The 19,354-nt window shown below is 34.9% G+C and overlaps 4 protein-coding genes and 1 long non-coding RNA gene across 6 annotated transcripts in view; 1 reads left to right on the plus strand and 4 right to left on the minus strand.

Moving 5' to 3' along the window:
- Positions 1 to 1,226: 1,226 nt before the first annotated feature.
- On the minus strand, positions 1,227 to 2,789 carry CAO (chloroplast signal recognition particle component (CAO)). The gene is made up of 2 exons (XM_011047120.1): positions 1,550 to 2,789; positions 1,227 to 1,518 (listed from the first exon to the last, which is right to left on the minus strand). The coding sequence occupies exons 1-2, from the start codon at positions 2,529 to 2,531 to the stop codon at positions 1,355 to 1,357; spliced, it is 1,146 nt and encodes a 381-aa protein (XP_011045422.1). The 5' UTR covers positions 2,532 to 2,789; the 3' UTR covers positions 1,227 to 1,354.
- A 2,529-nt stretch (positions 2,790 to 5,318) lies between these two features.
- On the plus strand, positions 5,319 to 5,671 carry LOC105140334 (uncharacterized). The gene is made up of 2 exons (XR_845177.1): positions 5,319 to 5,406; positions 5,498 to 5,671. It is a non-coding gene; the product is annotated as an uncharacterized LOC105140334 (long non-coding RNA).
- A 1,174-nt stretch (positions 5,672 to 6,845) lies between these two features.
- Positions 6,846 to 8,117, minus strand: LOC105140340 (germin-like protein subfamily 1 member 13). The gene is made up of 2 exons (XM_011047137.1): positions 7,912 to 8,117; positions 6,846 to 7,637 (listed from the first exon to the last, which is right to left on the minus strand). Exons 1-2 carry the CDS (start codon positions 8,033 to 8,035, stop codon positions 7,084 to 7,086), a joined length of 678 nt encoding a protein of 225 aa, XP_011045439.1. The 5' UTR covers positions 8,036 to 8,117; the 3' UTR covers positions 6,846 to 7,083.
- A 2,534-nt stretch (positions 8,118 to 10,651) lies between these two features.
- On the minus strand, positions 10,652 to 13,339 carry LOC105140349 (serine/threonine-protein kinase CDL1-like). Of its 2 annotated transcripts, XM_011047156.1 has the most exons (7): positions 12,919 to 13,339; positions 12,738 to 12,847; positions 12,562 to 12,662; positions 11,861 to 12,426; positions 11,490 to 11,723; positions 11,251 to 11,400; positions 10,652 to 11,121 (listed from the first exon to the last, which is right to left on the minus strand). In XM_011047156.1, exons 1-7 carry the CDS (start codon positions 13,159 to 13,161, stop codon positions 10,930 to 10,932), a joined length of 1,596 nt encoding a protein of 531 aa, XP_011045458.1. In that variant the 5' UTR covers positions 13,162 to 13,339; the 3' UTR covers positions 10,652 to 10,929. The 2 variants fall into 2 exon arrangements, with proteins under 2 accessions (XP_011045458.1, XP_011045452.1); XM_011047150.1 differs by having other exon boundaries at positions 11,861 to 12,662; positions 12,919 to 13,338.
- Positions 13,340 to 18,095: 4,756 nt separating this feature from the next.
- Positions 18,096 to 19,354, minus strand: part of LOC105140366 (coiled-coil protein) — a 2,387-nt gene continuing 1,128 nt past the window's right edge. Inside the window, exons 2-3 of the mRNA XM_011047168.1 lie at positions 18,673 to 18,792; positions 18,096 to 18,330 (exon numbers count right to left, since the gene is read on the minus strand). Coding sequence (XP_011045470.1) covers positions 18,319 to 18,330; positions 18,673 to 18,792 — 132 coding nt within the window. The 3' untranslated portion in view covers positions 18,096 to 18,318. The remainder of the gene's footprint in view (positions 18,331 to 18,672; positions 18,793 to 19,354) is intronic.

Genomic DNA, 19,354 nt, shown 5'->3' on the forward strand with positions numbered 1-19,354 from the left:
TTCATAAATTATCTCAAATAAAATAAATAATAATCAAAATAATAAAGATCAAATCTAAAAAAAAAATGAAGAAATTAAAATAATAATAATTAACATTTCATAAAGTATTTCAAATAAAATAAGTAACAATCAAAAGAATGAAGACTAAATTTAATAAATAAAAAATTTCAATAAAAAACAATAAGAGAAAAGCAAATAACAATTATAAAAATGAGGACCAAAATTAATATAAAAATTAAATTTTAAGAAATGAAATTGAAAAAAAATATTTAAAACAAAATATATATAACAATTAAAAGTTTGGGGATCAAATTTGATATAATCAGCAAATAATGACATTTCTAAATTTTTTACAACTTCTGGAAAGTGTTTTCGTCCAAATTTTTCGGGAAAACACTTTTTTAAAAATCAAGTCAAATTTTTCTTTGATTGGAAAGTATTTTTCGTTGATTAAAAAATATTTTTCGTTGATTAATTTTTCTAATGACAAATAAATATAAATTTTTTTTAAAAATAATTTCTCATAAACTATTTTTTGTATTTTTTTAAAAAAAATTATAGCTAAAATTTCTCAATAAGTTCAAAAAACTACTTGATCGCTTAATTTTGGATTGGATTTTACAGATATTTTGAACAATTCAATTAATTTTCTCACTAGTAACAATATTTTTCAGTAAAAGATGGAATTAATGTACAAATGATGATGTTTTTGTTCGTGATAGGGGTTGATTTTAATGTTTATGTTCAGGCATGCATGAGATTTTGGGTTCATCACGTTCACCGATGTTTCGAAACCAAAGATTGTTTTTAACCATCAGTTAATTTTTTTCACCGGTGGTCGAAGTTTTTGAAGCGTGCAGTAATTATTTAGTTTCTGATGAGGAGTGCGACGTGTTTTTTCTTTTAATATATTTAAATAACTTTATTTTTTATATAGAAACTTTAAAACAATAAAAAATACATAAAATTAATTTAAAATTATAAATTTTTTATTTAAAATATAACATCTTTTTAAAATATAGCTATGGACCGGCTAAACCGTTCCAAACCGGTTCCAAATAAAAGCTCCACATCATGTGGTCAGCTCATAAAAAAAACTCGAATTATTTTTGTTGATCCCACCATGCCCTGATCATCGGGTCAAACTCGAAAGCCAACTCAGTTCTAGAACATCTAATTTGAAAGCAAGGAATAAAAGTTTGATGATTGAAACCCATGTCCAAAAATTTAAGAAACAAAAGCATATGTTCTCAATGATCAGTTCTTAAGACTTACAATTGAAAGAGCTTCAAAGCATAATATTTCCAAACCCAATATTCTCCATTTCAAAGTTACCAGTTACAAATTACAAATTTTATAACCCATCACTGCTCAACTGGGCCTCAGCACTTCCAACTCCATTGATCTGTCCCTCCTCAAACGCCTTGATCAAATCAAGATCAACATTCTCTTCAGGCTCCCACGTGGCCTCATCAATATCCGTCCATTTCACAAGATACTCATCCTTCCCGTCATAACCTAGCCGCTTCCCCACCACTCCCTTCATCACCTAGCCTCTTACCCACCACTCCCTCTGCCACGGCATACTCTAACCCTGCCTCAAAATCCATCACCAAATCCTCCCCTATAAACTTTGCTTTCACCCACTCATTATCACTGCCATCCTTCCATTTTACCAAATACTCCAAATCCTTCCCTTTCCCTCTCTTCTCCAGTATCTCCTGTACCTCAGCGTACTCGAACATTCCCTCCTCTAAGTTTCTTATTACACTTTCTAACCCCAACCTTCTCCCGAATTGCACTGGGTTCCCTTTTGGGGTCACTCTTAAAATTTCCTTGGCCAGATCCAAGGGAGTTAATCCTCTATCATCCTTCACCTCAGGATCAGCACCTAGGTCAACCAATAACTTAACGACACCTGGCTTAACATAGCCAGCTGCCATGTGAAGAGCCGTCAGGCCACCACTGTTGTCTCGATGATCCAGTTCAGCTCCAGCTTCGGCTAGGAGCTTAACACACGGCTCAGAGCCGAGCCCAGATACAAAAAGCAAAGCTGTGCGTCCGTCACTATCCACGGCATTAACATCACGTCGTTCACCTTCATTCTCCGATAGAATCTGACTAAGAGCCGACGAGTCGGCCTTCTTAGCTGCTGTCCACCAGGGCGTCTCGTACTCGGCCACCACATCTTTAGCTATGAAATCTGATGGGACCCACGAGGGCGTATGGCCGTCTTTCCACTCTATGAAGTACTCCATGCCTTTACCACCTTCAATTGCTCTGCTTCCGATGATCCTGCTGACTTCTCCATACGACTCGTCGTCTTCGATGTTTTGAGTGGTTTCTTGAAGTGGGTTTTGTGTTTCTTGTTGGTCTTGGATGGCAAAGAGTGTGAAGGAATTGTAGGGTTTTCTACCATGGTTTGGTTTGAGGTGTAAAGGAGATTGATAGGAAAAGAAAGAAGAAGGGATTGTGAGTTTTGGAGAGAGCTTGAGGCGTGAAAGAGCTTGGTTAACAAAGAGAGAGTCCATTGATGAAGCAAAAGTGAAGGATTTTGTTCCTCGTTTTTTCTTCTCTTTTTTAACCTTTTTAAGTATTTTTGGTTAAAGATGTGACTGAATTTTCATTGGTGGGTTCTTTTGTAATCTGAACTCTTGGGCAGGAGAGATGGAGGCAGGGGGAGAGAGAGAGAGAGAGAGGATAAGAAATCCCATCCATTTGCATGGTTTTGATTATGGCGTGGGCAGGGGAACGATGGAATTGCGGTCTTGAGTTTGTTTGGTCTATGTAAATTATTGGAAAAACCTTTTTTATTTTTATTTTTGTGTGGTTAAGAATCAATACGACTACAAACTAGGTCGTTTATTCTATGGGTAGGTGATAGCCAATGGTGGTAAACACAAGACAAAACCTATCAATCTTGCCAATCCCTCGTTTTATTCAGTTCTTATTTCCTCCCCTTTAATACAAAAAGAAATATGAATGTAAAAGAATAGAAAAGAAAAACAATTCATATCCAGTATGGGATTGTGGCTATGGTTGTATAAATGTTATTAAATCAAAAGTATTATTTTAAAGTTTTTAGTTTAGGAACGAAAATGAAATCACAGTGGTGAGTGATCGTGCTTTCAAATAAATATTTAATTTTATTTTGAAAAAAATGCATATAAATATTAGTTTCCTCCCATATGTTTTGAATATTTTTAGAATAAAATCAATGTATAAGATTAAATAAAGTTTTATTAATTGATCCGAACAAATCCTTTTGTTTTCAAGCAATTTTAATTAACGCCAATGAAATACCAGCTGTGAACATGATAGGGGTTATCTTTCCATGATAATTAAGCTAATGGTGTGTGTAGTGAATGTCTTTATTTTTAAAATAATTTTTATAATTATAATTTAAAAAAATTAAATTTTAAAAATATAATGAGGTATAATTAATTGAATTTAGATATATATTTAATAAAAATTATGATTGAGGTTTATATATAGAAAAAATATATTTAAAATGTTTTGTAATCTTATGGTTCGGTTCATTTCAAAATGTTTTTTATTTAAAAATGTATTAAAATAATATATTTTTATTTTTAAAAAATTATTTTTGATATTAATGTGTTAAAATGATCTAAAACAAAAAAAAATATTAATTTAAAAAAAAATTATCAATTTTTTTAAAAATATTATTAAAATACAAAAACAAATAATATTTTACAAAATTCAATAAAAAAAATATAGAAATTACTTCACAAAAATTATATTTCAAACTTTTTCTATGTACTCACAGCATAAAACACAGTTTTTACTGTTAACAAATATCTTACTCTCAATAAGTGCAAAACAAACGCATCCATATATACAAGAAACCAACTCAGTGCCATGGTGAGTTCCTAATATATATATGTGTGCGCGCGCGCGTGAAAGGTTTCCCTAGTGCTATTGGCGACATGCAGGCAAGAATGGCTTCGAGAGAGGGGCTGAACATTGCCCGGGAGCAGGACTATATATAAGAAACCAACTCAGGGCCATGGTGAGTTGACTAGTGGCGACGACGACGACGGGCCATTTGACCATGTTTCTCCGCCAGTTATTCTGCACATTCCAAACCCTATGTTTGTTAGTGGAGACGGGCTGGTTCTATGATTTGAGAATCTGCATATCAATGGTGGGAGCCGAATTGAAGTTCCAAGATTAATAGTGTTGATATGGAAAAGAAAAAAAAAAGAATTCAAATAAATTTGAAAATAAAACAAATGATCTAATTAAAAAAACCTTAATTCAAATGATCTAATGAAAAAAACCTTTGAATTTTGGACTAAAATGTAAACTTTCAAAGTTTTGGGAGTGCCTTGCCCCCTCTCCCCATCGCCCATTTTCCTCTCGCTTGTGGAGCATTGTCCATGTGACAAAAATAACAAGCTTATTTTCAATTTGGTTTGGACATTTACCGGGAATAACTTGAATAACTTAATAGATTAATTTATAATCTTGTTAACCGGTAAATTTGGATCAAACCCATCCTGGTTAACATCAATAATTTTTTAAAAAAACATATTAAAAATAAAATCATTTTAAAATTAATTCGAACTCTTAACGACAACGTCTACGCTCCTTGATTCTATCATTTCAAGTATGGAAGTCATTATCTGTTGTGTCCCGAAACAAAATGCCTTTCCGAAAGTTAAAGTTTTTGTTGTGGCCAGAAGAAAACTTTTCTTATCCTATACCTGGGAATTGTTGATCTTGGCTTGGCAAATACATAGGCTCCGGCTGTTTTGTCATTGGAAGATTCAACAGCTGAAGTTGGGACACTTTCCTCCTAACAGCATCGATTTTGAGTGCTGATTTCCAGGTCAGTGTTAATGATCTATCTTTTTCCGAAGATCAGTAAGGCTTTAATTTAACATAGTTTTTTCATGATGTTTCCATGGTCAACTAAGCTAATGGGATTCAGAAGAAGCCACTAACTTTCTTAATTTGCTCTTGCTGCCAATCCAAAACTGATAAAAAGACCTGGATTCAGAGGAGGAAATTTTGCCTCTGGAGGGCCTGGCATTCTTGACATTACTGGCCAGACAACGGTAGATGCCTTTTTATCCTGCTAGCTCATATCGTGCCCTGCAATCCAGATTTGAGAATAACAGTTTTGAATTCTTTCTCATTTCAGTTAACTTTCCTGAGTGGTGTTAAAAATGTTGTCCCACTAGAAGAGCAGATCGAGCAATTTTGTGCTGTCTATGACTTTCTCGATGCTATTAAGGGTTCAGCTAGTAGATACCAATGAGTCCATTATTCTTCATCAGCATTGATCGCAATGATATTCTTAGTTACTACCATTCAAACACTAGTGTACCCGAGCAAGATTTCATGTCTGCTTTGGAATTTGAAAACGAGAAACACTCGAGGGTAAGGTCTTTCCTGCCTGTTTGGTCCATAATTCTATCATGTTGTTCGAAAGCATACTGGAGCAACTTTTCTGCCCTGTTGATTTTTGAAGAACCTACTTAAGCTTGGAGTAAGAAAGATTGCTGTGGAGTTAGGTCCTACGGTGAAGGCATCTGCTACAAAAATGCAAATCTCTGCTCGAATCGCCATGAATATTAATTTCAAACAATTGGCTGAGGCTTGGTTAGCCAAAACTAGTTTTTAAAGATCCCTCCACGACAGTAATTATAAGAGCATCATGAAGGAAATAGCCAAATGAAAAGGCCAAAGAGAAAAGAAAAAATGATTTTTATCTCTTATTTTTACTGCTTGGGAAATAGTGAAGAGTCATCAAAATAGTATTTTTATGTTGGAGAGTCATTTCTATGTATTCATCAACAGTGTTAAAAATTTATTTAATATATTTATATACGAAAAAAGGTTTTCATTGGAGTGTAGTAGTTAGTTGCAATTAATAAATAATTTATTAATATCAAATATATTAAATAATTGGTTTTTCTAAAAGGTTTTTTACTATTAAAGTATACATTAACAAAAAAAAAAACTATATATATTTATACCATTCCAAAAAAATATTTTATTAAAATAGTGTCTCCCCTTCCCTTGGAGATGCTATTAGATATTACATGCTGCTCGTACAATATGTTAGTATAGTTTATGTCACTAGGAACTTAAATCTGTAACCATAATCTATTTCTTGTAATGGCTTCACTTGATTCATGATTCATCTGTCCTCAACAAATAGCAAATAATAAATTAAATGGTTAAGTTATTGACATGGACGTAGAGTTTATATGTTTTATAGATTAAACAGACAAAATAAAATTCAAGAAAAAGACTAGATATGTTTATAACAAAAATAATCATAACTTAATTTTAATAGATCATGCTAAAATCTTGTTAGTATATTTCTCTTATAAGGTCAACTTGCTTGCGCCAGTGAAGATCGGAAGGCCACCAAATTAGGGCAGAAAAAATTGTTTTTGGATTTTTCTTTATTTTCAATGTTATTTTCCAATTTTACTTACCTTTTCTAGCTAGTTTCAATTTTTTTTTTTTTACTCTATATGGGCTAGGTCAGTTTATATGTACTGAATTTCTAAATTATATTAGAGTTTCTTCTACCATTTAAGAGACTTGAGAAACCCTAAAAGCTATACTTTGCTCCAGGTATCTATTCAAACTTTTATATATAGTGCTGCTTCTAAGCTAGCAGCTCTACCCCTGCAAAAACAAACCAACATTTCAATGCTTGCTCTAAAAAATAGTGCTGATGGCATCTTAATCAACTGTGTTGAGATAACTAAACCAGAGTTTCCTGATATATTACATTTAACATGTAATAAGCATGGCTTGCAATCTAAGGTCCAAGCTGGACCAGGAGCTTTTTCCCCGGAGTGTCGGGCAATAAAATGGGATGTATTCTTTAAGTTAACCATGGGAGAAACAAGGAGATTGGCTTAATCAAACAAGTACATAACATTAGGGAGTACACAACTCAACATGAAAAGAAGGTATACAACTTCCTTATTACACCACAATTATGGTGATTAATAGTGCTATAAAGAAGAGAGGCTTAAGGCACTTCCTTACTATTACAAATCAACAACTGGAAATATGAGAAATAGTACCAAGTATCTATGAAGGGTTCACCCATTCTTGAGACTGAAGATCCTCCACAAGTTTTTTATCCAGGTGGAATGCTGTGGTGAGAACTTCAGGATTAATAGGCCAATTGGCTCCAAAGATCGCATTTGCTACCGTGTTTACTCCAGGATTTTGGCTTGTTAGTGCAGCAATGGCAACTGCGGGGGTTTTTCCAACATTCATTTGAAAGTGAACGAGGCCAAATGGAAACACAAAGAGATCTCCTGGTTTCAAAATCTTTGAAAAGAGGCGATGATCTGGGTTTGATGTCACAAAGCCAGCATAGAGGGTGCCTTCTAAAACCAAAAGAACCTCCGATGCTCTAGGATGATAATGTGGAGGGTTTAAGCCACCATTTGGTTCAAAGTCTATACGTGCCAAAGATACACCGAGAGTATTAAGCCCTGGCATTAGATCAGCCGTTATGAGATTAACATGCGCTCTAAGTTGAGTTGATGTGTTTCCAGGAACATTAAGCCCTGAATACGAGAAATCATCCGCGGTGGCAAAGCTTGGATTCTTGCACAGTTTTCCATTAACAACCACTGCACACACAAGCAAAGTGTTATTGATAAATATTAATATTACTTCGCACTCGAAAATATAATGATTTTATAAAGAAAAAGGAACATTGCATGGTCCTAGATGATAATACGAGCCCCACAAGGCCGCAACAAATTTTACGTGCGAGCATAGAACTCGACCAAAACTGTAAATATATATAGATCACTCATGTTGGATTGGGATTTGAGATCTTAATTAAAACTCAGATGAAAAGTTGAAAAATGGCAAAAGTGAGAGAGGAAAAAAAGGATTTACCAGCAGAATCAGCATCATTTATTCCTACACAGAAGTCTTGGAGGGGGCTGGGATCATAGGCAGTGGCAAATGAGGAAGCCAGAGCCAAGAGAGCAGAAACCATTAGCATACCAACAACTTTCATCGTGCTCAATTTTGCTAGTTCGCTACCTTGGATTTTTTTTTTAAAGTATCGTTCGTTGGTCAAGGAATGGGAACTTGCATGCAAAACCTGGGTATTTATAGATGAGTACTTATACTTGTTTAAGCATGGGTCAGAGGCAGTGGCGAGTTTTGTCTTGAACATTGAAATTTGACAATTGCATGCGGAAACTGGTTCACCATTATAAACCTTCACTAGTTAAATTTACGTTCTTGGCGCAAAATATATACTACAACAGTTAATTAGCCAAGGAGAGCTCGCGATAAGCAAAATTAATCACGGCAACAACAACGCCGCCTGGAGCCTAATTATATGACTGACTGGAGGCAAAAGACTTGGACCCTGGGCAGAGTGACAACCTGACTGCATCATGCTTAACATAGATCGTACGTGTTTCATTTTAAATTAATTTTTTTATTGACATAGATAAACTCAAGAAATTAATTCGAGGAGTTCATCTATAATTCAATTAGCTTTATCAAAAACAGTCAAGTCAAAACTTAAAAAAAGAATAAAAATAAAACCGTGTTGCTAAAAGTTAATATTATATGTTTTTTATTATTTTTTTATATGGATTTCAAAAAAAAAAAGTAAAAAAAGCTATCACACCAAACTTCCAAATACTCAATTAGGCCTCGTTATTGGCAAAAAAAAAGAAGAAGTTTTTTAATCACGTGTATTAAGAAGAGATCTGATCTTAATTACCCAAGTATCAAGAACTTCTAGATTTTTCAATTCTTATACTCGGAGAGAACGTTTTCATCTTGCAATCTTCATTCTCTGATTTTTCATTCCGTGAACAAAATATCCAAAACCATATATTTCACAGACAACCTATCATGTCGTTTTAATTTTTGGTATGGTTTTTCTGATACAGTGCTTCATAGGACGCTACATGAAGTTAACTAAATCCCTTAGACTGAATGATAACTTTTGGTTCGGGCACACGATTATATATTTATTGACAGAACAAAACGAGTTCAGGTTAATTATACTTTATCACATGACAAATATATATATAAATTTCAGTACCTCTCCTAATACATTGCTATTTTTATCAAGGAATATTGCCATTTTCAAGAGACATGCATGAAATGATAAAGGTACCCTTACATGCTTAGATTTTTATGCAAAATGCTGATGAGAAGTTGGCATAATTTTATCATTTTCAAACGATAATTTTGTATTTTTCTTTTGATTTTCTTATTGCTGATGTTAAATAGTCATGTTTATAGGCAGAATGGTGTAGGCCCGGGTCTTAATTTCCTGGTGCGGCTAGACTTCATTCATTTTTCCCTTCAACTCTTAACACTCTTCGTTGTTGTCTTGGCCACTGCCACTTCCATCATTATCTTTTTGGTCTTTAAGTAATGCATTTTCTTTTCATGGCTATTCACACCATTCAATCTTTCAATTTGAGTAGTGCCAAGTTTCATATATATTTTTTGGATCGTCAACATGAATCGACTTGCGCGTAATGGACAATACAATGAATAAGGAGTTGAGGTCAAGAGGACTGCTCCTCTTCAATAGCGTTACGTCCATCGTTTGTGCAGATTTTTGTTTTTATCTTTTGCTCTAGTTGCCACGCAGTGTTGTTTCTTTGATAAGGAGTGAGGACTTGCATGGATTATATATATAGGTGTTTATAGACTTGCACAAGTACTCTTCCCAGAAATGAACCCACAGAGAGTTGAACTCGCCAAATCGATCGTCTACATTTTTCAATTCCTAGTCCTCTAAAGATGGTGTCTTCCTCTTGCTCTCTCCATGCTCCTGTTGCCTTCAAACTCCTTTCGGATGTTGCCTTTTTTGGTGTTTTCTGGGGACTTCGTTTTGTACTTGAACTCTCATAAATTGAACGAGTTTTTTATTATTCTTGTGGCTGCCATGGCTCTTCGTCTTCCTTTCTTTAAAGCACTGTTCTTGGCATGGGCAACCACGCCATTCACTCTCCTATACACTGCATTAACTCTCCGCCTTGCAGCTGCTAGACAAACGACCAAAGTATTTTTCTAATTTTCTTGGACAAAACCGTTTTTTAGGCCAAATTACATTAAGATAGAGTTTGACAAGTTGATAAATGATAACTACACTTCCACCCTGTAAAACATGAATACAAAGTGATGGAATCTTTCACACTCGATTTTTTTTTAAAATAAATAACTAAGGTGTCGTTTGTTATTGTAGTAAAATTTGTTTTTTAAGATTGTTTTTTCAGAAATATATAAAAATAATATTTATTTTTTTGAATTTATTTTTAATATCAGAACATCAAAATATTCTAAAAATATATATAAAAAATTAATTTTAAATAAAAAATTTATTATTTTATGAAATATTATTTGGGCTGCATCTCTAAATGACATCTAAATTATCTAAATTATTCGTATGAAAATAAAAATTAATTTTTTTATTAAAATAACAAGGTTATTTTTTATATTTTTTTTATGTTGACGGTTATAATTTGAAATAATAAATTTATATGATAAATTCACTTTTACCCTTAAAAATATAGATTTAGGCAAAAAGAATGTTAGTATACATCTGCAGTGCAAAAATGTATGCAAGAACCATGTCAATGCATAGTGATGAACTCAGAGAGTATGGATCTCGGTTTCAATTTCTGTAAGAGATACATATGGGCTCAATTATAAGCCTGCTAGGATTGGGCTCATTGACGTTGTCTTTCCCTTTTCCCTTGAGTGGAAGTACATATCTGATAAATATGGTGAGGAGTTTGTAAAACATATATTTATATTACAGCAGCTTGGATGCTTCCTCTGTGTTGAGAACTTTGATGTCAGCTGAAGCACTCTTTACTAGGAGAACCAACTTGGAAATGATTTCGAGGTGACTGAGATATTAGATGCTAGCTAATCCGGTGCTTCAGATGGCAATATTTCAATGTATGAATCATCCACGGGCAGTGTACTTATGGCAGTCGAGGTGGAGTCGTCCATTCTCCAGGTGAACTTTTCTTCTTTGGACGTGATAGCAATGCGGAGTTTGTCTCTCTCCCTCTGCATATTTAACCAGTGTTCTGGCTCCTGAAATAGCCTCAATATCTGCTTAAACAGAACAACATCACAATCCTTGTTAGGGATTTTAGCCTCCTCTTATAGAAAGGCATGTGATGACATTTTCATGGAAGGTTTGTGCAATATTTTTATATGGAGAGAGATGAGAAAGCTAACCATTTTCATCGTTGGACTCCTAGAAGATGAGTGTACAAGGCACAGGCGTGCTACAGAAATCATGATTTCCATCTCTTCTCTCTTGTAGTCTCCATTCAGGCGGGGATCAATGAGACGTTCACATAGACCAGAGTTCAGTAAAGACCTTGCCTGCAAGTCGAGACAGTAACGCCTAAAAAATTAGAGGTGAAACCTACTCTCTTCAAATTCATTGAAATTCAAAGGACTTCTTCTCTTACCCATAGAACTAAGCTTTCATGATTTGCCTCGTTTGTTTGAGTAGCCTCCCGCCCGGTGATAAGTTCCAGGAGTACAACCCCATATGAGTAAACATCAACCTTCTCATCCACTTTCCCATACATCATGTACTCTGGAGCCAAGTATCCAAAAGTCCCAACAATTTTGATTGGCTTTGTGCTTTCTGAAATATGTTCTGATGGTTGGTTTACCATTGCTGCTCCAAAATCTGAAAGCTGAGTACAAAAGAAACATATTTTGTCAATGTTGAAACACGTACATACAAGGGACTATATATTCTCATACAAGGGACTATATATTCTCATATAAGTTCTTATGACGCAAATTCAATCTAGATGGTGATAGAACTTACTTGAGGCTGGCAAGTGCCAGAGAGGAGAATGTTAGATGACTTCACATCTCTATGAATTATTGGAGGGTTGAAAGAATGATGAAGGTACTCAAGTGCCTTAGCTACACCAACAGCAACTCCCATCCGCTCATTCCACTTGAGTTGTCTCAAATTTTTCTTTAAACTACCTATTAGTAGATTATATACAATTGCATGCATCTCCTTACTGTAGCAGTACCCAATTATCTGGATTATGTTCTCATGTTTTATGTCAGATAGAATCCGCACTTCGTGGAGAAGATCCTCTGCTGGAAATCGTGTTTCTTTCAGGATTTTCACGGCTACAGCCTGACCATCCACGAGGTTGGCTCGATACACTTTACTGTGCCCACCTACTCCAATCACCAATTCAGGGCTGAAATTATTAGTAGCTAAATTGAGCTCTTGAAATGTGAAATGCTTGACAAGTCCCTTAGCTTCCAGGATAAGCAATCCATGAGACACCTTTTCTGCCCAAAAGTCTGGAACCTGGACTGCCTTCCTGATATTGCGCCTAGCTGTAATATCTGTTTGCTGTATTGATGATGCTGTTGAGGAAGATGGCACAGTCAATGATTTTCGTAACTGGGAGGCAGCTCTCTGTTGATGAAAGTAACTTTTTTCTGATGAAGACGATAGAGGATGTCGAAAGGGTGCATAAATCGAGCCTTGTTGAGAGGTACCTTGCCTCTGGAGTACGATTTTTCCAGACTTATCCATCACCAGAAAGCTGCAAGTTGGGGGCAACTCTTTTAAGCAATCATTGACGACTGATTGTTTGATTCTGCAATACAAGAACCATGGGAGTGAGAAAGATGAAGAGAGACGCAAAGAAATATATGGATGTCAGCTTGAATACCCTGAAAGGCTGCATCCAACTGCTAGGACTGTTGCATAGTTGACGCGTACTTGATAGCCTAATTCTGAAATGTAAGAGTCCCCATTGCAAACCTTAACTAGGAAATCCACCTTCATAGAATAACGGATTAGAATAGAAACAAAGAATCCTATGAAATTCTTGTAATGTCAAAATTGCATACCTGCTTGGCCTTGCAGATATCTTCTTGGATATAGAAGGTGTTTGGATCGAAACTATCAGATGGTTCTCGAACATGTATAGCAAGCACATTTTCCCTTGGATTGACAACTTTTTGGAGAAAACGCAGGAGCATTTCTCTGCTATAGTTATCTGACTTTAAGCCTACAATAATTGTCCTCTTCTTTTCTTCCTTCGATTTCACGAGTGGAAAAACTTTCCACTCTCTGTTTGCCTTCCCCGCCATCGCAAACAATACCGGTGTTTATTATCCAGCCACCACCTCATTCCAGAACCAAAAAGTGTTGCTGTGATTGTTAGTTGCAAGTCTTTATTTCTTTCCACAGCTTCCCACATTGCCAACAACGTATTTATTAGCTATGGTACACCTGCTTTCATAGTTTGATTTAAAGTTTTTCTGACAAGTAAATTGCAACTTGCTGATAGATTTAAGCATTCACTATTCACTTAAGTAGCTATGCATGTCCCGCAGTGAATGCCACCAGTTCTGTCTAATAACGAGAAATCTCTTATTGGACTATCATGCACAGTGGCAAAGATTCCTCGCAATTTAACTTCAAGAAAATGTACAGCCTGCCGACTTCCTATTTATTAACAATAGAGACAGCACACTTCAGCTCTCCCTACCCCATGACCGAGCAATGTGTCGACAATGAGAAGTAATTGTCTGTATTAGAATAATTCTTGTCTTCTTTTATTGTTTAGAAGGTTTATATGTACATGTACAGGAATCCTATTTACGGACGGAAAACTAAGAATATGAATATATATACATTCTTTCCTAAACTTATTCCTGATTTCTAGTTTTTTTAGTTGTAATATTGCTAAATTAATTTTTCTCAACACTCTCCCTCAAGTTGATAAGAAAATATCTCGTATGCCCAACTTGTTAAAAAAACAATGAAACACTTTACTCAATATTACTTTAATAAATATATATGTCAGTTGATCCTCGTATTTGACAAAAAAAAAATAGTTTTTTCATCAAGTTTCTGCTTGATGAAGTGTTTATCTATTTCGACATACTTAGTTCAGTCATGCTGAACTGGATTATTGATTATAGCAATTGTAACTTTGTTGTCACAATATATCTTGATTTCGATATTCATAGGATATCTCAACTCCTTAAATAATCTTTTTATGCATAGTACCTCATATAATTCTTTGGTCACCCCCCTAAATTCTACTTAAACATTAGATAGAGCAACTAACCTTTTCTTTTTACTTTTTCAAGTTATCAAGTTTCCTTCAACAAAGATAAAATATTCTAAAGTAAACTTTCTATTAGTTAAATTATTAGCCCAGTTTACATCAATATAGCCAATGAGATTAAGGTGATTATTCTTCTTGAAAAGAATTCCTCTTCCCAGAGAAGATTTTAAGTATCTAAACACTCGCAATGTTGTCTCCATATGTATCTCGCTTGGGCTGTGCATAAATTGACTACATATGCAATATCAGGATGTGTATGTGATAAGTAAATGAATCTTCCCACCAATTTTGTATATTGTTCTTTATTTGTAGAAATCTGATCCGGATATTCAGCTAAACAATGATTTTGTACGATTGATATATCATAGAATTGCAATCCAACATATATGTCTCAGCTAATAAGTCCAATACATATTTCCTTTGTGATAGAAATATGCTTAATTTTGATATGTATACTTCAATGCCCAAAACATACTTCAACCCACCCAAATCCTTCATCTCAAATTCACTTGCTAGATATTTTTATAATTATGAAATTCTATCTTCATCATTACCTATGACTATCATATCATCAACATAAATGATTAAAGCCATTATTTTCCCCCCATTTCTTTTTAGAAATAATGCATGGTCCGAGTTGCTTTGGCTGAATTCATGCTTTCACATTACTAAACTAAATCTTCCAAACCATGCCCTGGGAGACTATTTTAGTTCATAGAGTAATTGTGTAAGTCTACACACCATATTTTATACTCTTCCAGTAAAACAAAGGGTAACATCCATGTATAATTCCTCTTGTAGATCTCCTTGAAGAAATGTATACTTTACATCAAATTGATGTAAAGGCAAATCTAGGTTTGTTACAAGCGATAAAAATATCCAAATTGTGTTTAGTTTAGCTACTGGTGAGAAAGTTTTATGACAATCTATGTCATATGTCTGTGTGTATCCCTTAGTCACCAATTTCGTTTTGTATCGTTCTATTGTCCCATTTGCTTTATATTTTATAATAAACACCTATTTACATCTAATTTTTTTTTTATCTGGCAATATAGTTAGTTCCCAAGTATTATTATCCTGGAGAGCCTTTATTTCATCATAAACAGCCAATTTTCATGGTTCATCTAGCATGGCCTTTTCAATGTTTCGTGGAAGTTGTTCTGAAGATACTTTTCCCGTAAAGATATTTGTTGTATTTGACATGTTATGAGTTGAGATAAAATTCATAATGGAGTATTTGAACTTTTATTCTTCTATTTCTGGTGAATACTGATTTATAGGTATTCCTCGATTATGCATGTGAGGTAAATTGTATTGTATAGCATCGGATAATATAGGAGAGTCAGGAGAACTATTTAAAGCTAGTAGTAGTCGTAATAAGTACAGTACTCCATAAATCAGAATAAATAATCTCAAATAGTGCATTATATTTATTATGACTGATGGAGTAATTTGTTTAATGACTTTTACCTAGGATACAATCCTTTAATTTAAAATTAGAAAGCAATGTATTTTCAAATAAAAAGAAAAATAAATGTTATAAATAGCTGAATGATGGATGCCCTAACCGATAATGCCATAACTAGATGTCTTGTCCTTTCCACTGTAATAATTAAGTAAAATAAACTTTACCAAGGTCCAAATCATTTATATAATATAATCTCCTTCTTTTAGTACCACAACAAAAAAATATTCTTCATGAGAATATCCTGAAAAAAAGATTGTGTTGATTTGAGGGCCAGTTCTTGAGTCTATGGTTGTAATCTAGACATAGCTTTTGTTATGTTTTGGGGTTTGTGATTTGAGAAAAAAAAATTAAATTTGGATAGGTTATTTTGATACAATGTCAACAATAAGAAGTGTATAACAATGAGAAGTGTATGTATAAAAATAATTCTCCTCTTTTCTTATTGCATAGAAGGTTTATATATACATGTATAGAATCCTATTTACGGATGGAAAACTAAGAGTATGAATATACATGAAATCTTTCCTGACTTATTCGTGATTTCTAGATCTTTGATTTATAATATTTTCTAAATTAATTATTGTCAGCAGAATGAATAATTAAGTGAAGCGAGTAAATAAGAAAAGCTTCTCCATGCTGTCCATCTTTTCCAATGACATTTATTGCATTGCCACAACCTACCGGAAAAGGAATGCCAGTGATGATTTAATCCATCGGATCCATATACTTCAACTTCAGTATGCTCCTCTCAGCCACACCCCAACCCGAAAAGGATAAGAAAAGTAGAAAACATCGTTTTTGATTGATTATGGTGCATGATGAACGCCATGCTTGCATTCATGGAAATAAATTATTAGCTCAAGAAAGGCGTTCCATCCAGTTCCAGGATAACAGTGGTAGATGAAGGATGTTCATGGAAAGATTTAACCCTGCTAAATAGATATAATAAATCCCACCTAATTTTTGTGCTCGAGTTAGCAGAGCAATTGAATCAGACAGTTCGAAGACATCAATTGCCTTGTCCCCCATTGTCTCAATTTTACTTTATTGAAAGAACAGTGTCCGGCATAAATGGCGGTGCATCAATTTCACTATTATTAGTGATGGGGCACAAGGAATGAAAGCATGCAATCCCCAGCGCTAGGGCGAATTATTAAGATATTCCATTATCTCACTATTATTAGTGATGGGGCACAAGGAATGAAAAAGCATGCAATCCCCAGTGCTAGGGCGAATTATTAAGATATTCCATCATCTCACACTATTATTAGTGATGGGGCACAAGGAATGAAAGCATGCGATCCCCAGTGGCAGAGCGAATTATTAAGATATTTCATCATCTGACTGAAAAGGAGGGTCGGCCAGGCGAGCCAACCCTGTGCTGTCCCACAAATTATGTCAGCCATATGTCTTGATAGCCATACGGCACTCACCAGACGAGGGTGAGCGTGGCATATTTAGCCAACTAACCCTTTTAAGTTTACCACAACCTTCGTTCCCCTTACTTGTACTTGCGCTTGCGTGATTGTATTTCTCACTCTCGATGTGGGATATAACAGCAATCATCTCCGCTAGCTAGTTATTTCAAATAAATCACATATATTAAACTTAATTCACTAGTACAGAAAAAAAAAACCTATAATTAGAATTTAGCTTAATTTGGGTTTCACCTTCCTAATCCAAATCCAACTGGATAAACATAAAAATATATTATTTTAAAAAATAAAATGTTATTTAAATAAAAGATGATTTAACGGGCGATTTGTAACATCATCAAATAACCTAGTAACCCAGATCCACACTTCAGGTATGACAACTAAGAAATAAATACACTATCCCCACAGAATTTCAAGTATTCACCACCTGACCTTATAAACCATATGGGGTGAGAATATGGAATGAAATATTATAATAGCGAAGGTATTTTGTAGCTACTAGAAGTTTTTAAGAACCAAACGATTGATAGCATATGATTTGTGTGTGAAAAGAAAAAAAGATGGTCGATGAAGACTTCAAATGATTAATGGAACCGGCAGCGAGCAAGACATCGAGGCTGTGTTTGTTTACCAGCAGCGCAACTCGCGAACACGCCCTCTTTGAGTTTCTCAAAGGTCCGCCGCACATTAAAAGATTTCAAACCAAACACTTGCTTTGCATGCTCAGACGGTGACATAGCCCATAATCTTTTACCTTATCGGTTCCAAACAGGTGGGGAAGGTAACGACTTAAAACCCCTTGTCCAGACAAATCCTTTGGCAAGCGCATAAGTTTTAGCATGCCATATGGTTCACCCTTCCAACCAGAGCTGTCCCAAACTCTGAATCCTCCAGGCCTTGATAATCTTAAGGACTGTAGGAATCCAGGACAGATGAAGTCGGTGACTCTATAACGATGCAGAAATGCACAAAAGAATCATGGAATTGACTTTACCTATGTCAACCAGGCTTGCAACAATAATACATCATCGGAACACAACATACTGCTAAGCAAATTGTGAAATAACATTTCATAAAAAAATGAGGCCTTGCAACAAAGAAAGGATTGCCTATGCCCCAGTTGTTATTGGATTCAAATTTGGCTGGCAAACATACATACAAGTTTCATATAAGTTCATTTGTCCACATATCTATGATAGGATGCCCAGCGAACCTCTCCTTGACAGCAAGTCCCAAGAAAACACAGCCCATGAAAATGCAGCGGCTTTCACTCACTAGTCTGCATATCCAAAATGGTTATCGATTAGATGACTTCAGACACAGTAATCCAGTAAAACAAATTCATTATAGTCATGCTACTACATGACTAAAGTTTTCTTTTTGATTAAAGAGAGATGCCCTAACAAGAAACTTATCAACCAATAGGGTCATGCCTCAAAACCAAATGAGTAAGAAATGACCTTGGGGATCTAGCATCAGGAGTGATAAAAAAAAGATAACGTTAAAGCATAATTAAATTCCCACAGGAGTCAAGAAATCCAAGGACAACTTAAAGCTAAAATTTCAAAAACAACACTCAGAAAAACCTTAGAGGCCATAGTTTAAAAGTTACAGATTATACCTGGTTAAGAGGATTGTCAGGAGATTTCTTCCATAGCTTCCATATCATGTCCTTGTATTGTGTATGTGTAAGGCCTGGCTTCTCTTCCTTGAGCTTGGGGAGCTCAGCTTCTTCAAAAGCCTAAGAATGTTTAAAACATATATATGATTAGAAGAACAGGAAGAAGAAAATATCCCAGCATTGCTACAAGAAACAGAAAAGATACTACCTACATGAGTACAGAAATTCAATTAAAGAAAGATGTACCATGATGAATCAATCACCAGTTACCAATGGAACAAATCACTAGAAGTTGGTTTGAAAAGGAATGAGTAATTAAACACATCTGTGACCAGATGTGACCATCTAGCATGAGTGAGAGGATGCATGCATGCTACCACAACTCAATACAGTGTTACTTTTTCACCTCTTTACACCATAATCATGTGTTGCCACAAACTACAAGCTCATTTCTATATACTCTCTAAATTCATTTACGCGTTCTTATGCCCCATGTTATCTTAATAGTCAAACTCTTCAGAACAGCTTCCATCCAACCATCCATGTCTTCCCAAAAACTAAAATAAATGGCATTTTACATCACCACTTCCTCCCAAAACAGCACAGTTAGTATATTACGCATCTGATTCATTTCTCTGGTTTCTCATTCTCACTCCTGATACTGCACACATTCCATTCCTGC

The sequence above is a fragment of the Populus euphratica genome, unplaced genomic scaffold (genome assembly GCF_000495115.2).
Source record: "Populus euphratica unplaced genomic scaffold, PopEup_1.0 scaffold3.1, whole genome shotgun sequence".
NCBI lineage: Eukaryota > Viridiplantae > Streptophyta > Magnoliopsida > Malpighiales > Salicaceae > Populus > Populus euphratica.

What these genes read in the sequence shown, in the direction of transcription:
- CAO (XM_011047120.1), bottom strand. Translation starts at nt 2,531, where the DNA reads ATGGACTCTCTCTTTGTTAACCAAGCTCTTTCACGCCTCAAGCTCTCT. An exon ending in AGTGGTGGGTAAGAGGCTAG is followed by an intron (nt 1,519 to 1,549) that starts GTGATGAAGGGA and finishes GGAAGCGGCTAG; the next exon opens with GTTATGACGGGAAGGATGAG.
- LOC105140340 (XM_011047137.1), bottom strand. Translation starts at nt 8,035, where the DNA reads ATGAAAGTTGTTGGTATGCTAATGGTTTCTGCTCTCTTGGCTCTGGCT. An exon ending in AAATGATGCTGATTCTGCTG is followed by an intron (nt 7,638 to 7,911) that starts GTAAATCCTTTT and finishes TTGTGTGTGCAG; the next exon opens with TGGTTGTTAATGGAAAACTG.
- LOC105140349 (XM_011047150.1), bottom strand. Translation starts at nt 13,161, where the DNA reads ATGGCGGGGAAGGCAAACAGAGAGTGGAAAGTTTTTCCACTCGTGAAA. An exon ending in CTGGCACTTGCCAGCCTCAA is followed by an intron (nt 11,724 to 11,860) that starts GTAAGTTCTATC and finishes TTTTGTACTCAG; the next exon opens with CTTTCAGATTTTGGAGCAGC. An exon ending in ATGAAAGCTTAGTTCTATGG is followed by an intron (nt 11,401 to 11,489) that starts GTAAGAGAAGAA and finishes CTCGACTTGCAG; the next exon opens with GCAAGGTCTTTACTGAACTC.